We start from the raw sequence: 16990 nt of genomic DNA, 5'->3' as shown, positions 1-16990 counted from the left end.
GGTAACTTTTAACAGTTGGCGTTAAAGATCCAGTGAGTGAGTGGTGCTGGGTAGTCCCGAGTTAAGTACTCTCACTGGGGACTCTTAGTCCTGTCCTACCTATTACTGGGGTGTTGTGAGGAGCAAATGTGGAAGTATGTAAAAGCACTGTGGAGGCAGTGAACAGTTTTACAAATATAAACAAAATGATTTTAATTGTGGATTTTATCCTTGTAAAAAGCAGTGGTTCGATCTTGCTTTAAGGTAGAATCTTCAGAACACCAGCAGCTTCTTGTATTCTTCACTCTGGTCACTCCCTGGTAATTGCCTATAACTTGGTTTGCAGAACGGATCCTAGACCTTTGTCTGAATTTTGCATGTGTTTTAAAAAACTGATGAGAGAGCCCCCTCCAGTGTCTGAAATATCCATTCTTAAAACATTTGTGTCAAAAATACGAAATTTTAGGAATTAAACTAGCTGTTTTTCCCTTTCACATCTGGACATGATTTTTTTTACTTTTTTCGTGGGGAGGGAAGGGGTTGTTTTCCTTTTTTAAAAAGGTCACGGGAATTATGGGTAGGGCGTGGATTGAGGGCAGTAGAAAACATGGGAAAGGAAGGATCAAAATGCTATTTCTACCTTTTTAGAAATAGTTATTTTTAAATGACCTGGAATAAGGCCAAACTATACAATGTTGTTTTGTTTTATTTTGTTTTAGTTTACATTTGTTTCTGAATTAAGTGCAGCTTAAAAAATACTTTGTTTTGGAATTCTTTATAGCATCAGATCTCATCTTAAGAGAGAGTTCTTTCCAGTTTCTGAAAGCAACAATTTCATTAGAAAAGGGCTTTAAAAAATAGAGCCTGGTTCTCTTCATGGAAGTGTTCTAAACTTTGTTATTTTTTTTATTATTGTTGCCATATCTTTCTGTAGATATACTTTATGACCATATTGTGTGTTCTAATGGCAAGTTGTCATTTTACGTAGTTCCCATTGTTTCTCACCCAAGGAAATGAGGAGATTCTTAAATTATTGGCTCTTTGCCGTCTCTCCCTCTAAACACACCGCACTCAAACACACAGGCCTTCAGCTAAGAATCTTGTGAAGGGTTAGGGAAACAGGACCTTTCTCATTTGACCCATGGGCTTTTGTAGCTTGAACAAGGAAAGTAGTGTTCTGAAAGCTACAGCATTTATGAAGGCTCTAGTAAAAATATTTCATGTATGTGGACTAGAGATTAACTCCTTTCATCTTGTTCTCCAACAAATTAAACAATGCAAACAGGTTTCAAGTGCGTTCTTGGTAATGAAATGCTTGGGTGAAATATAATCCTAATTGCTATTGTTCATTCCCACAGCTGCATTTTGACACTTTTAACTGCCTAAGCCACGCATGCTTCAGCCCCTAGGATAAACAAAACGCATTCTGAAATCCATCATTTTGTGGCATCTTAAATGGCAAATATGTCGTTGGCTGCCTTGATTGTATTTTGGTTCCATTGTTGACAAAATTAGAAAAAAAATGTTGTTATTCCTTTATATTTATACATAAAATTATTGTCAATAGAATCATTAGTGGGTTTTTATGAAAATTCATTCATTAATAATCTTAAATTTTGAAGGAGGCAGTGGAGATTATGGATTTATTTTAGTCTCAGGGAAATAATTTGTATTTATTTTATCAAACCAGTTGATATTTTAAGAGGCAGCTTTTTCAAAGATTAAAAGAAAATAATAGGATTACCCTTTTCTCCCTTAGTAGAACAGTATTCTGAATGTGAATCTAGAAGGCAGATTTATATGCATAATGGTTCCTTTAAAATTTGACCCAAAATCGTTTATTAATCTCTTCCTTAAAGGTAAAGAAATTGAAGTGTTTGCAGTAAGTTTGAAATTTATATTTCTTTATATTTGAGAGATTTGAGTGCCAATTATAACCAAACCTTCCTTATTTAAAAAATGAGACTTTCTGATGACTGAGAAACCATACAGCAAAAGTGGGGTATATATAAGTAATAGTTACTGAATTCTGATTTTTCACTATTTCTGAGACTCAATTTTGAGTGGAAGAGTTGATTTACCGTATTCACAGGCATCTGTTATAATAGTTATTCAATAATCTTTGTAACTTTAGATGTCAAATGAATACTACTATACTCTTTCACATTTTCACAGTATTTCTTTATTCCTCAGAATGTCTTTGAATTCTTAATCTATATAAACATGTGAAATTCTGTTTTAACAACCATTTTGCCATCTCATGTTTTAATTTTAAGATACTCTTTTCAAAGTTAATTCTTTTGTGTGTGTGTGAGGAAGATTAGCCCTGAGCTAACATCGGATGCCAATCCTCCTCTTTTTGCTGAGGAAGATTGCCTCTGGGCTAACATCCATGCCCATCTTCCGCTACTTTATATGGGACACCGCCACAGCATGGCTTGACAAGTGGTGCATCCGTGTGCACCCAGGATCCGAACCTGCGAACCCTGGGCCGCTGCAGCGGAGCATGCCCACTTAACTGCTATGCCACCAGGCTGGCCCCTCAAAGTTAATTCTTATAAAAATATTACTTAATATTTTTAAGTTCTCCTAATAGGTGATTTTTATCTTTAATAATAACAATAGCTAACATTTATTGAGCGCTTTCCTTGTCAGGCACTGCTAATAAGTACCATTTGATATGTTACTCTTTGAGGTGGTATTCTTTCTTAATTCCTATTTTATTTTTGAGGAAACTGAGATTAAGAGAATTAAAATAATTTTGCTGAAGGTCACAAAGTAAATGATTGGAGTCAGATCTTTCTGACTCCTAGAACCCATGTTCTTGACCACTGCTGAAGTCTTAAGTGAAAATTAAATACATTATCATACTGATAGAATATTATAGAGCCATTAAAAGTGAGGGTTACAATGACTATTTAGTGACATGGAAAATGTATATGATATAATAAATGAAAAAAGACTAAAGGATTACAGTTAAATGTTTGTAGTGGTTCTAAACATCTTTAGAGTGTTATCTTTGATTTGTCATTGCTTTTTTATACAATAGAAATAGTGTTCAGCTGTTATATAATTTTGCTGATTAATTTACAGAATTTCTGTAAGCAGGAAACATAAGACTGCATGTAAACCAGGTCTGGTCAGGAAATCGACAACTTAGTTTTATAATAGACTCTAGCATGTTCAATTTCCTTTTTAATTTGACCCAAAGCCATTTTTTACTGGACTTGTGCCAGCTCTAATGTAATCTCTCATCTGTATTCTTGAAGGCTAATGGAATAGTAAAATCTTCTTAAAGATAACTTAAATGTGTTATACAGTGTCCTCAGGGTAGCTTGTGCACAAAAGATGTTTTCTTTCCCACCCTGTAAAGGTATCTCGTTAGGACACCCAGTAGTGTCATTATTAAGTTTTCATGTGTTTCTCAGTTTTGATGCTAATCTTTGTGCATATGTGCGTGCATTTTTTTTCTCTGCAGCACCAATGTGGTTATGAATTATTCAGAGATCGAGTCTAAGGTTCGAGAAGCAACGAATGATGATCCTTGGGGACCTTCTGGGCAACTCATGGGAGAGATTGCCAAGTAAGTGATAATTTGACTCAGCAGTGCAGAAAGAATCTAACTGTCTTTACACAGAAATGTGAAATTTGCTTTCAGTTTTAAACTGTTTAGCTGCCAGATATAAATTTTGCGTAATCATTCAGATATTAATGGAGGAAGTTTTACACAGGATCTATTCCTCTTAAAAATTAGCTCAAAAAAGTAAAACAAAATTTATCTTTTCCATGAAGTTTAGAGACTTACTATGTGAAATTTTGACAGATGCATATAAAATAACTTGAAATAAAGTTATGAAAATATTTTCCTGATAAACATCTGGATCACTATGCCAGTGAATGAAGGGCTTGTAAAATATGATATTAATTAGTAGGGCTTACAAATGTGCTAGATATTATGCAAAATGTAGGAAAAACATTTTTAAGGAAGCATATCATCTAAATTTTTTGAATTAATTCTTTTTGAGCTCTTGGAGAACACAGAATAACTTAGAACAAGCCTGCCATCTACTGTCAAAATTAACATATTGCAAACTCTTGAGGAAATTTTTTTTTTTCAGGGCTACATTTATGTATGAGCAGTTTCCAGAACTTATGAACATGCTTTGGTCACGAATGTTAAAAGACAACAAAAAAAATTGGAGAAGAGTTTATAAGGTATGAGCATTAGTCTGTTTTTATTATTTGACATGTTGAAAACAAATGCTTGAAATTTTAAAGTGCACATACATAAGTGATTATGAAGGACATTAAATCCTGGAACAGAATATTGTCAAACAGGTAAAAGAAATAGATTTGCTGTTTGTGTTCTGTTTTCTAGGACCATAAACAATTATTCTTAATGTAAAATGTTTAAAATTAATACTTCTTCTAAAGGTTGAATATTTTTATTTTATTCGTTATAATTTGTAACTTGTATTTGTGCATATCAAAAGTAATCTATAATAGTATGCATGTTTAGTGTATGAACAATTAAGATGAAAACCACAGTCTAGTATGGTTTGTCATCTCTACATAAAAATTTGCCTAATAGTGATATCACAGTATTCTGTACCAAAGAATATATATTAGTTTAAAATATAATTAGAGATTCTAAAACATACTAAAATTCTAACATTTTAAATTTGCAAATATGTACTCTCTATCAGATTTCTTTCATTTAGTTCTGATCTTGTCATATAATGTAGAATTCTAAAACAAGATACATCATCTGTTCTTCCATCCCCACCGTGTTTTCTTGCTACCTGGAATAAGTTTTTCCATGCTTTCCAAAATGGCATATAATATTCATATCTGGAGCTTTGAAAGCAACATTTCTGGCTTTCAGGATTGAAAATCAATTCTTTATTTAGTTTCATGTTTTTGATGTTGTTTGTTTCTGAAAACTTTCATTGTCATTCCCTCACCTTGTATAATAGTTGTGATGAAATAGTTGAAATTTCTATAAATTCTTTTTTTTTTTTTTGGTGAGGATGATCAGCCCTGAGCTAACATCCATGCCAGTCCTCCTCTTTTTGCTGAGGAAGACTGGCTCTGAGCTAACATCTGTGCCCATCTTCGTATACTTTATGTGGGATGCCACCACAGCATGGCCTGACAAGCAGCGAGTTGGTGTGTGCCCGGGATCCGAACCTGGGCCACCAGCAGCGGAGTGCGAGCACTTAACCGCTACACCATGGGGCTGGCCCCCTATAAATTCTTTTTTTATTCAGAGTTTTTTTAAAAAAATAATTCTTGGGTTAAACTACTTTTTTTTTTTTTCTTGGTGAGTAAGATTGGCCCTGAGCTAACATCCGTTGCCAACCTTCCTCTTTTTGCTGAGGAAGATTAGCCCTGAGCTAACATCTGTGCCCATCTTCCTCCATTTTGCATGTGGGATGCCGCCACAGCATGGCTTGATGAGCGGTGCACAGGTCCATGCCCAGGATTCGAACCTGCAACCCCCAGGCCACTGGAGCAGAGCTCAAGAACTTAACCACTACGCCACCAGGCCAGCCCCTAAACTGCTTTTTTAAAGAATAAATTCCTGGAAGGATGAGATTTTTTTTGCCCCTCAATTTCACCAATTTAACTAGATTTTCATAGATCTAATCATCTTTATGTGAGGTTTGTTCCTGGGAAAGTTAAGTTCAAAATGCATAATTCAGTGCTTTTTAGTGCATTCACCAAGTTGTGCAGCAGTCACCACTATCTGATACCAGAACGTGTTTATCACATCCAAGATAAAACCCATGAACATGGTTTTTTTCTCGTATTTGTTGGCAGCAAGTTTTTGAAACAAAAGCCACATCATTAACCCCCCAAATTAAATTTTATCTGGGGAAAATGCTATGGGATCATATAATTACTGAATAATTGTTCTAACAATTCATAGTTCTGTAATGCCCAGATGAAAAGTAAAAACTGAGCCAGCTTTCTAAAAGCTTAGTGTTACATTTATAGCATACATTCAGATATTTTTTAACATCAGAATTATTTTTTTTCAATCTTTTGACATATGTTATCCAGTGGACAGTTTATAATTATTTGCTATGCTTGATATAAGAGGACCTTCAAATTGATAATATAGGTTTTAGGCTAGGTATTAAAGTCTAACATAAGGTAAAGAAACCCCCCCCACACACACACACACGAAGATTATTTATTTGCTAATGTAGGAATTATTTTTTTTAACTATTGACCAAAGCTCTACCAGAATTTATTTCGATAAGTCATTTGGTGCTTTGTATTTTTACAGTCATTGCTGCTCCTAGCTTACCTCATAAGGAATGGATCAGAGCGTGTTGTTACAAGTGCCAGAGAACACATTTATGATTTGCGATCCCTGGAAAATTACCACTTTGTAGGTGAGCAATAGAAAAACCTTATAAGCAAATTAAAACAGTAGTTAGAGTTGTCAGTCACCTGAACCAGCTTAGAAGCTTCTCCGCTCTAATTAGAATGTGACTGTTGCTAGTTGTGTGACGAGTGCAGCATCCAAGACGTGGGGCCCTAGAGTATTAATTAGTGAAGACAAGAACTTGCAGAAAAGACTGGCTAATAACAACAGAACCAACACAACATGAGTGTTCGGGTTTATATTAAAATATGCACTGGAGACTGGTCCCCTGTGGTGTCCATAAAGGAATAGCTTTAATCATATGGGAAGAAAAGGTTAGAGCTCCAAAACACACACATCTGTTTGAAGCTGGGGTTTTTTTTTCCTCCCACCAAATAATATTTACTGTGCAAAGGCAGCAAGGCCAGAATGTGTTTTGAATGTGAAAGAGGATACAGAATGAACCACATTTCATTTTGTAGTATACCCCAGTTGAAAGCACTTTAAAAATTCAGTTTTTCAGCTACACTAAATCCGGGTAATTAGTGTTTCCGGGTAATATAGTGTTGTATATGGGGAAACCAAGGCATTTGGATGCCTTTAAGTCATTAAAATGTTAAAGTGGGTTTTATTTTGTTTTGTTAAAATACAATAGAAAAAGAAAATAATATTTATGGATATAAGTCCATTTCATATGGTCATTGTTAGTAAGCCTTTTTAGTGGATCTTAGTTGATCTTGCATAGCACCATTATCTGTGGTCCTTTTTAGCTCATCTGTACGTGTTCTTATAAGCCAGAATTGCATCTCAAGACTTAGAATTTGCTAATGAGGAAATGACAAAATTCAATAGCACAATTTGCCTCTTTTTATTAATTTTAAGATATTGAAGTTGGTTTCTTGTGTTGAAATTTTCATGTCTGTTTTTTGTGTTAAAGGGTTTGATACATATTAACTGAATTCTTAAGGTTTTGTTTTTCCTGTACCATCCTCACAGACGAGCATGGCAAGGATCAAGGTATAAATATTCGCCAGAAGGTGAAAGAATTGGTTGAATTTGCCCAGGATGATGACAGGCTTCGTGAAGAGCGAAAGAAAGCAAAGAAGAACAAAGACAAATATGTTGGAGTTTCCTCAGACAGTGTTGGAGGATTCAGATACAGTGAGTATCAAAGACAGACTGGCACCTAAGCATCAGTTTAGCTTCTTGGGTATATTTTAAGAATCGTTGAAATAGGAAAGACCAAAATAGTGTTTTTTTTTCAGAATACATAGAATACTAAAATTTATGAGTATTTATTTTGGCTCCTATTACATGAATCTTGGGAGTCTTCCTGTCTATTTTTTACTTTTGTGGGTTCAAGAGTGTGATTTTAACCATTAATTGTTAATTGACTGAGAACTTTGAGTTGACATACAGAGAATAAAGCAGATGTATATCCTTCCCTCTTGGGCTTACCATTCTAAAAAAGAAAAAAGGATTTCTCTAACTCAGTGTTTAGAGCATAAAAATATGAAGTTTGATCAAGAGATTCATCTTCCTAATTCGAAACCAATTTAGCTCTATTTTTACCCAAAAATAGATAAGCTGTCTATAAGTTAGTCCAGCCTCAGTCTCTTCCCTTAATTAAGCAGTGCATCAATTTGACACAGAAAAAGGTGTCTGACAATACCACCACTTTTTCGTCTAGGCCTATCACTTTATTGTTCCTAACACATTTAAGAGCAACTAGAACATTTCTCTCTCATGTTTGTGTTTAATGTAATAATAATAGCAGTTTCCCTAAAATAGATCATTAAGTGCTTGAAACAGATATAGAAAATAAGAACTCTCTTTCACAGCATGTCCCTTTGGACTTGTTCTGTCTTCTGTGAGCTCTGACAATCACCTGGTCATTTTGTGCATGCACAGGCTGGTGCTGTGTATGCTTAGTAGCTGCTTATTGGGGCTCTCCAGCTCCCTCCGCTCATATCTGAGTTTGTTTATATTTGGATTATGAGATCTCGTAACTCCTTCATTGGAACCATGTAAAAACCTTCTACTTCTTTTCTTGTAATTACCTATAAAAAAAAATCTTCACTCCTTTACACCTCCGCTTTCTTGCCCTCAAAGAAAAAATACTGCATTTAATTAGCTGTTATAGGATGTTTCTAACAGTAGAAAAATTCCCTTCTTTTATGTCTAAGCATCATATAGAAGTCAGTTCTCGAAGTGGGCAAAAATATTTTTCTTAAAGAAAGCATATAAATATGTTTTGAGCTTTTGTTTGTTTAGGAGAGTAAGAAGTTTTGGGATTGTTTGCCCAACTAGTTATATTATTCTTTAGCTTTTTCAAAATAGCCATGGCAATTTAATGTGTTTTTGAGTAGAAATTGCTATTTGCAACTCATTTCCTCTTTCTACTTGCTTGTAAGTCTTTTTTTACCAGCACAATATGTAATTATATCAGATAAATTTAGAAAATTGAATAAGTTTTCAGACTCAATCATAGTAAACTAATCACAGCATCTGCATTAGAGTTCGAGTTGAACGTTCTGTGTATTTGCATCACATTCTTTTATAAATTATTTTAATGCTATATATATATTATCCAGAGACTTAACTAATCAACTTTTAACTATTTTATATGTTTTTCGGTTTGACGTTAGATAATGTCTTACCAATATCCAGTGTCTTTGGTACTCATTTAGTATGATGTCCACTACGCTAATCTGTTTAGTTTTCGTCTACTGTCATTTTTCCTGTAAATTTGTTTCTTTTCTAAGTCTAGTTCATCTAGTTGTCATTGAAATGTACATAGACAATTGGAAAACCACTCATTTTTATAAAACCATCCTGGTTTAAATTTTGTCTAGAAAACTTCATTTGTCATGTTTTCTTTAAGTTGGTGGTCACTTTCAGATTTAGTAGGCATATTTTAAAATCTTTAAACTCTTATAGAAAGTTTTAGCTTTGCAGTTTTAGCAGGCAATTCAGCAAAATGGTTTTGTTCAGTCTCCAAAAGGCATGTATGCCATTAAAACGTAACCAAATTCAAAACAAAAGCTTGTTTAGCCATCTTGTGATTATTTTGTTCTCATTGCCCTTCCTTTTCTCTCTAACGTGCCTTAATTGTCAGTGTTTTCTTCTTTTTAACCTCATGTAATTTCTCTGTACCTTCTACTCTTGCCTCCTAAGTTGAGTTTGGACATGGAACTAGAAACGGAAAGCTTCCATTTAGTGCCTATAATTCGTATCTCTCCTTTAGTCCCCCAAAGTCAAGGACTAAAACAAATCTTGACATTTTGGGGTTTTTGTTCACTGCCATGATCTATTCTCTTCATTCTCAAATTCACACAGAGGATCCCTAGGTTTTCCAGTCTTACCATATGTTTGGACTTGGTGTTTGAATAGATCATCAGTATTCTGAACTGCTTGAGCATATTTCATGATTCTAGTCTGTGTAGTTTTTGGTAGTTAGAATATTCTTTTCTTTTTACAGTAATTAAAAGATGCTTCTTGTGCCGTGAAATCCACTGAGTTATTTAGTTTGGTACTAAAGAATGATAGTTATGAGTGATTATAGCATATTGGGACATGTAGCATTCCAAGTGGTGTTTCCTATAGTTTGTGTTTTTTAAGAGACTGTTACTGTCTAATACTTTATTCTAATAGTTGAAAACCATTAAGAGACAAGAATGAAATATAATGTATTAAGTGATTTTTGTAAAAACAGAAAGATTTCCATTTCTCTTTTGCTTATATAGCCTTTGTTGGTTTTTGTGTTTTCCTCTTCTCCTTTCAACAGCCTTTAAGAACTTCCTGATATGCTGTGCTGTGCATTAAGGTTGTGTAAGTTTTCATAAACAAAAGCTTTTGAATCTGCATTCCTGCCACTTAATGACTGGCACTACATGCTGTGCCTTGCTGTAATTGTGTTGATTCAGCACTGTGGGAGCTTTCTGTTTTCCTTTGAAAACTATTTTATTATGAGGAAAAGCTTCAGAAATAAGGACTGTTAGATACCTTTTGCATTTAATGTCCTTAGAGTTGCTTCTCTTTTTAATGCTTTATATAGGTGAAAGATATGATCCTGAGCCCAAATCAAAATGGGATGAGGAGTGGGATAAAAACAAGAGTGCTTTTCCATTCAGTGATAAATTAGGTGAACTGAGTGATAAAATTGGAAGCACAATTGATGACACCATCAGCAAGTTCCGGAGGAAAGATAGAGAAGACTCGCCAGAAAGATGCAGGTATTAATACTTTGTCTCCTCTGTCTTTTGGAAAGGGTGCTAAATTTATACAGCTGGGTTTTTGTTTTGGGTATCAGCATTGTCTGAAGTTCGGCTTTTTTTTTTTTTTTTTAATAATAGATTTTATTTTTTTAGAACAGATTTAGGTTCACTGAAAAATTGTGCTTCAAGTACAAAGAGTTGCCATATCCCCCTGTGCGTGCATACACACACACACACGCACACACACAATTTCTCCTGTTATTACCATCTTGCATTAGTATGGTATATTTATTAACAGTTGATAACCAATTAATTAAAGTCTATTGTTTGCGTTGGGGTTCACGGTATTATACAGTTGACAAATGAATAATATCCACCATTGCATAACCATACAGAATAGTTTCACTGCCCTAAAAATGCCCTGTGCAAAAACATGTGGAATAATTCGTGAGTTTGCATGTCATCCTCGCGCAAGGGCCATGCTAATTTTCTCTGTATTGTTCCAGTTTTTAAGATACAGTCATGTGTCGCTTAACAACAGGGGTTAGTTCTGAGAAATGTGTCGTTAGGCGATTTCATCATTGTGCGAACAATGTAGAGTGTACTTACACATACCTACATAGTATAGCCTACTACACACCTAGACTATATGGTACTGATCTTATGGGACCACCGTCATGTGTGCTGCCCGTTGTTGACCAAAACATCAGTATGTGGCACATGACTGTATTTGCTGCCCATGCGAGCACTATACAGCTGTTTTTAAAATGCTAGCTCAAACATTGTGTCAATACTAATTGCAAATACTTTCCATGTTGTCTATGTTCATTTATTTCTAAAGTTGATCACATTTCCTGTGTCTTTTTATTTAGACTATTTATTGGAATGTTTTTTCCCAGTAAGAACTTTCACAGCTTATTTTGCGTTTGGGCATTAGAGGATCCAGGGATCTAAGGTATTGCTGAGGGATTTGTTGTTGTTAGTGCCATTGAGCTGATTCCAACTCCTAGCGACCCCTGTGTACAGCAGAGCAGAACCCTGCTGGTCTTTTTACGATATTCTCTTACCTTCCCATGCCCTATGAGACAATGTTCCACTACTATTCGTAGGGTTTTCATGGCCAATTTTTTTGAAAGTGGGTGGCCAGGTTCTACTTCCTAGTCTGTCTTAGTCTGGAAGCTCCCCCAAAACCTGTCCACCATGGGTGACCCTGCTGGTATTTGAAATACTGGTGGCGTAGCTCTCAGCATCACAGCAACGTGCAGTTGCCCCAGTATGACGACAAACAGATGGGTGGTATGGTTCCCTGACTGGAAACAAACCAGGGCCATGACAATGAGAGCGCCAAACCTTAACTGCTAGACCACCATTTGCTGAAGGATAATGAAGTTTATTATATTAAGTTTAAACACAAGTTAAAAGATTTGAAATTTAACTCTTACTGTGACATTTCATAATGGTCCTGTGCCACTGTATAGCAGAAAAAAATCCAAATGGATTTTTGGACTAAAATGTTTTTGAGTATACCTATATTTTCATAAACTACATTTTATGATGGTAGGACTTTGTATTTAGTTTTACATACTTGGAACTTTTCAGCATTCACTTTTTGTTCTTACCTACCAATATAGCTATAAACTAGTTTTTCTGCCAGTTAAAAGGGCAATCAATGTACATAGCACTTAATTTGCAAAGCGAGTCTTACAAGGTCTTTGTCATTTGTGCCTCACGGTATCTCTCTTAGATAGGCTAGAGCAAGGATTTTACTCTTATTTTTTAGATGTAAAACCTGAGGCCCAATCGGGCTGCGTGGAACTTGCCTAAAGCAACATAATTAGTGATGGAACCAAACCTTTAAGTGAGTTCTTATAACTAAGTACCATCTCTTTTTTTCCTAAAAAAATCATAATAATTCAAATTTAAGGGTCATTAAAAAGAAAGAGATACAATTTTCAAACTTTTCAGGTTCCAAAATATTTGTTAGTATCTTTTAGTATGTTTCCATATTTATTAAATCGTTGGAACTCCTGTCATTTTCAAGACCATTTCTGGAATGTGATCTTTGAAGAGCCAGAATTTATTTTTAGTACTTTGAATATATCTGTTTTACAACTACATTTCTAGCACTTTTATACTGAAAGAGTATGTGTATGGTAATAATAAATACAAAACTTTGGGAAATGACGCCTACTTCAAATATTCTGTGCTGCTTTTCCCTTCTTAATGTTATTAGGACCTGTGTGTTTATGTTTTTGGTTTGGTTTAGAAGACATAGTGGCTATATATTCTGTTGCTATTTCCTGAAGAAGTGTAGAAATCAGGTAGGTAGGCTGATTAGAAGATCTAACTATGTACATTCTTATGTTGTTACTTCCTCTCCTGTGCCCTTCCACCCCCAGTTTTTCTTTCCTTGCTTTGTCTTCCTGTTCTTTTTTTTTTTCTTTTCTGTTTCTCCTTTGGTTTTTTTTCTGTGTTGCCTCTAAGGATCTGCTTGAGTTACTAAATCTTTTACGTAGAGTATTTAGGTTTAAAAGAGTGAAAATATAGTGTGTCTTATTTATTATAGTAACTAAAGGGCACACCAGGGACTTTATATCTTGGAGTATTTGTGAGGGAAGAGTAGATTTTTAGACCAGGTTGCACGTCACCTCTCTGGCATGTTACCAGAATTTCAGACTTATTCATTATTAGATTCGGGAATTCTTGAGCACTGATAGATATGAAGCTTCCATTTCTTTGTGTGCTAGTCAGTTTTATAGTCTCAACTTGTAAAAAAAAATTGCCTTGAACTGAAATGAAATTAGATATCAGAAATGTAAGAAATTTCAGTTTTATTTATAGGACTGATGGTGGGAATCTTTAGGTCAGTTGTGGCTGAGAAATTAGTGAGTGATAAGGGCTTTTGAACACTTAATCAGAACTTGTAGATTTCCTAACATGCTTATAGATAAAAATGCATTTAACTCCTTTGCTCTGTGTGGGAAGCCATTCTTCCTGATCCTTGAATTTTATAGGTTCCAAATTGGTTTATATTTAAGTAGAAATTGCTTTAGATTAGTCTGAGTTAAATTGTATCAGTAATAATAGTCATAGTTTTAAGAAGAATGTTAAGTATCTTATTTTCAGAATATTTATAAATTAAACCACCTACTCTAAAATTAAGTAATATAGGTAATGGAACGTATTTCGGGTAATTTTTCTCTCTTGTCCTACTTGCACCAGAAAAAAACCAAATGCTGACTGTGTTCACATTTTTAATTTGTGGCATATAAAAAACCCAGTTTTTTACTCATTAACATATTTTTTCTTTTGCACTATTAAAAAAAGAAAAAAAATTTTTTTGAATGTGTCTGAAAAGGAATTATTTCAAAACATTTAAATATATTTAAGTTTTCTGTAAAGCAATTTTCAGAGTTATGTAAAAGTTTGATCTCCTGCTACTATAGTAAAATAGAGCACAGTTGTAAAGTGTATTACCGCATACTTTTTTGCATTTACAGATGAGAGTTTAACCGTTTGAATTCAGATAGGATAATATTTAAAAGGTATTCACTGAAATTATAATATTTTTTATTATGTATTTGCATTAGTGTATGAGAGCTGATGACAGAATTATGTTATATAAATGGAACTGTAGTCGTTTGCTCACAATCCATTTCAAGAAAGATGTTTGAGTTTCCAGGGTCTCATCAGTTGATTCTGATGTGATAATAATCCTGCTATTTTATTTTTTAATTAAGCTTTAAATCTATAATAAATAAGCATTTGAATTATTTCAGACATTTTTTATTTGTACACATTTATGTAAATACTTTTTTGTAGCAGTGTTTTAGACTTACCTAGGGAATTTGGCAAGTTCCCACTTCCCTTCCCCAACACATACATATTATTCAGATAGCTTAAATAACATTCTGTTGATCCCTGTCAGATAGTCAAAGTGTGGAATTTTGGAGTTACTGCATTTGAAATTCTTGAGTTCAAATCACTGAGGCTCTATTTTAAAATAATCCCTAGTCTTATTATTTTGCTTCGTTTTTAATATCTTTTAGCGACAGTGATGAAGAAAAGAAAGTGAGAAGAGGCAGATCTCCCAAAGGTGAATTCAAAGATGAAGAGGAAACTGTGACGACAAAGCATATTCATATCACACAGGCCACAGAGACCACCACAACCAGACACAAACGCACAGCAAATCCTTCCAAAACCATTGATCTTGGAGCAGCAGCACATTACACAGGGGACAAAGCAAGTCCAGATCAGAATGCTTCAACTCATACACCTCAGTCTTCAGTTAAGGTGGGAATGCATAAGTTTACACATTATACACAGCTTTACTCTTATAAATTACTTTAGAATTATTGCGTTAGTAGGCTTGAGTGTGTCTAGGCAATCATATTAATTATTGATCATCTGGTGTATTACTCAGAGTCATTAATAATAAGAAATCTCTTTGGGGGAAGAAACCTGTCCAATTGCTGAATGATTGTCTATGTACTTTCTATGAAAGTAGAAATGACACTCTTGGTTCATTTGGGAAAGGTGGTGAATCAGAATGTAGTGCATCTGTGTCCTTCTAGACACCACTGCTGGTTACCAAGCACAACAAGATTCAGTAAGGAATACATGGGAGTATTTGGAAGTTGTAAGAAATGACAAAGGACGACCAAGTAGACATATAGGGGAAATGGTCTCCTTTAATATAGAGAGAGTACCTATAAAGGGAGGCTTAGTTGGTCACTACTGATCAGTAGCAGCACTGCCTCTTATAACTTCTTCATTTGTTTTTTATTCACCACAGAAATGAAATCCACCTGCTAGATATCTGGCCTCAAGCTAGTCTTTTGGACAGAAATTGGCCAAAGAGGGAGATTTGCCTCAAAAGGCTAAATTGTTTTTGTCACTCTCTTCCTCACTAGTGTTTAACCGACTTGTATCTTTGCATCAGAAGTAGCTAAAAGCTAGGGAAAATATTTTTCTGTTGTATCCTGCAAATTGTAGGTGACTCTGAAAATAAAGCTAGTCCTGCTAAGTGACAAGAACAAGTACTGTGTCAACTTTTGCCAAATATTTCTGAACTGGTGTATAATTTCGCCCATATTGTGCTCTTTTTAGTTTTGATGAAAACCTCAAAATTATAACTTAACTTTAGTTGTAGTTAAAGAGGAGAAATGCCTCTATTATTTCCCTTTGTGGTCTGAGTTTTCCCCTGCTGTGGATACAGTTAGCTTACTGATGGCTGTACAGGATCTGGTCATAATTATAAAACCCAAATACATGATGGCTCTTATATGGAGAACTCATTTAAGATTGCATGAGGAAAATCATCCAAACTGTATAATTTTTTTAACAATAAACTGAGACTTTTGTATCTTAAAGGATTTTAAATATCAGTTTATAGTACAGCCTGAATATATGTTACTATTCCATAAATATTTTATATTTGTAGTGTAAGCTTTTTGATTTTGTTTTTTACTACAAAAAAGTGTAGACAGCCAAAGTTCTTGAAAAATTATTCAGTTGCTTTGGATCTCTTTCAGTCTCAAGACCTTTTGAACCACGATCCAGTATTTTAACCTTCAAGGTTGAAATTAACATGCCTAGGAACTTACAGTGTTTCCCTATTGCCTAGCAATTCTGTTCTAATTTAGAATGTCTGTATTGAACATACAGGACATATGCATCAGGGTGCTTAGGACTCTGGAGAAGAGAAAAATCATATTACAACTCGAGCTTCACAATTTAGTTTGGGAACTAAATATGAAACAATTAGGGGGCTGGCCCGGTGGCACAAGCAGTTAAGTGGCATGGTCCGCTGCGGCGGCCTGGGATTTGCCGGTTCGGATCCCGGGCGCGCACTGACGCACTGCTTGGCAAGCCATGCTGTGGCGGCGTCCCATATAAAGTGGAGGAAGATGGGCATGGATGTTAGCCCACGGCTGGTTTTCCTCGGCAAAAAGAGGAGGATTGGCAGATGTTAGCTCAGGGCCGATCTTCCTCACAAAAAGGAATAAATAAATATGAAACAATTAGATGTCAAGGTATATCAAATAATATAGAATTATATTGATTTGTGTGGTATACAAACAGTAAGTGTTGCTAAAGTTCACAGAATCATAGAACTTTAGAGCTGGATAGGATCTTGGCTTCTAATCTGGTGGTTCTCAGGCTTTATCATGGATTGGAGTTATTGAGGGAACTTTGTAAGACTTTACAGGCCAAGATCCCACTCTGGGCAATTAAGGCTCAATATGTTGTGATGAGGCTGGGGCATATGTATTTTTTAATGCTTCTCAAATGATTCTGATACATAGTATTAAGATTTGAGTGGGATGTGAAAGGTATGTTTTCCAGAGTGAAATGCAGTAAGAAAAGAAATTAGGGAAAAGAAGAGTATGGATGTTTAGGGACTTTTACAGCG

At 34.9% G+C, this 16990-nt stretch overlaps 1 protein-coding gene and 1 pseudogene across 2 annotated transcripts in view; one reads left to right on the top strand and one right to left on the bottom strand.

The window, feature by feature from the left end:
• CLINT1 (clathrin interactor 1) overlaps positions 1-16990 on the top strand; it is a 57972-nt gene that overhangs the window by 25775 nt on the left and 15207 nt on the right. For both annotated transcript variants that reach the window (XM_058544925.1, XM_058544932.1), the window contains exons 2-7: positions 3458-3562; positions 4098-4194; positions 6275-6383; positions 7352-7516; positions 10413-10590; positions 14622-14868. In XM_058544925.1, the coding sequence (XP_058400908.1) occupies positions 3458-3562; positions 4098-4194; positions 6275-6383; positions 7352-7516; positions 10413-10590; positions 14622-14868 (901 nt within the window). The remainder of the gene's footprint in view (positions 1-3457; positions 3563-4097; positions 4195-6274; positions 6384-7351; positions 7517-10412; positions 10591-14621; positions 14869-16990) is intronic.
• Positions 11002-11100, bottom strand: LOC131410508 (U6 spliceosomal RNA; annotated as a pseudogene).

Source organism: Diceros bicornis, chromosome 1 (assembly GCF_020826845.1).
Source record: "Diceros bicornis minor isolate mBicDic1 chromosome 1, mDicBic1.mat.cur, whole genome shotgun sequence".
Taxonomy (NCBI): domain Eukaryota; kingdom Metazoa; phylum Chordata; class Mammalia; order Perissodactyla; family Rhinocerotidae; genus Diceros; species Diceros bicornis.
Note: the sequence above shows the minus strand (reverse complement) of the source record. Positions and strands in the feature narration are given on the sequence as shown.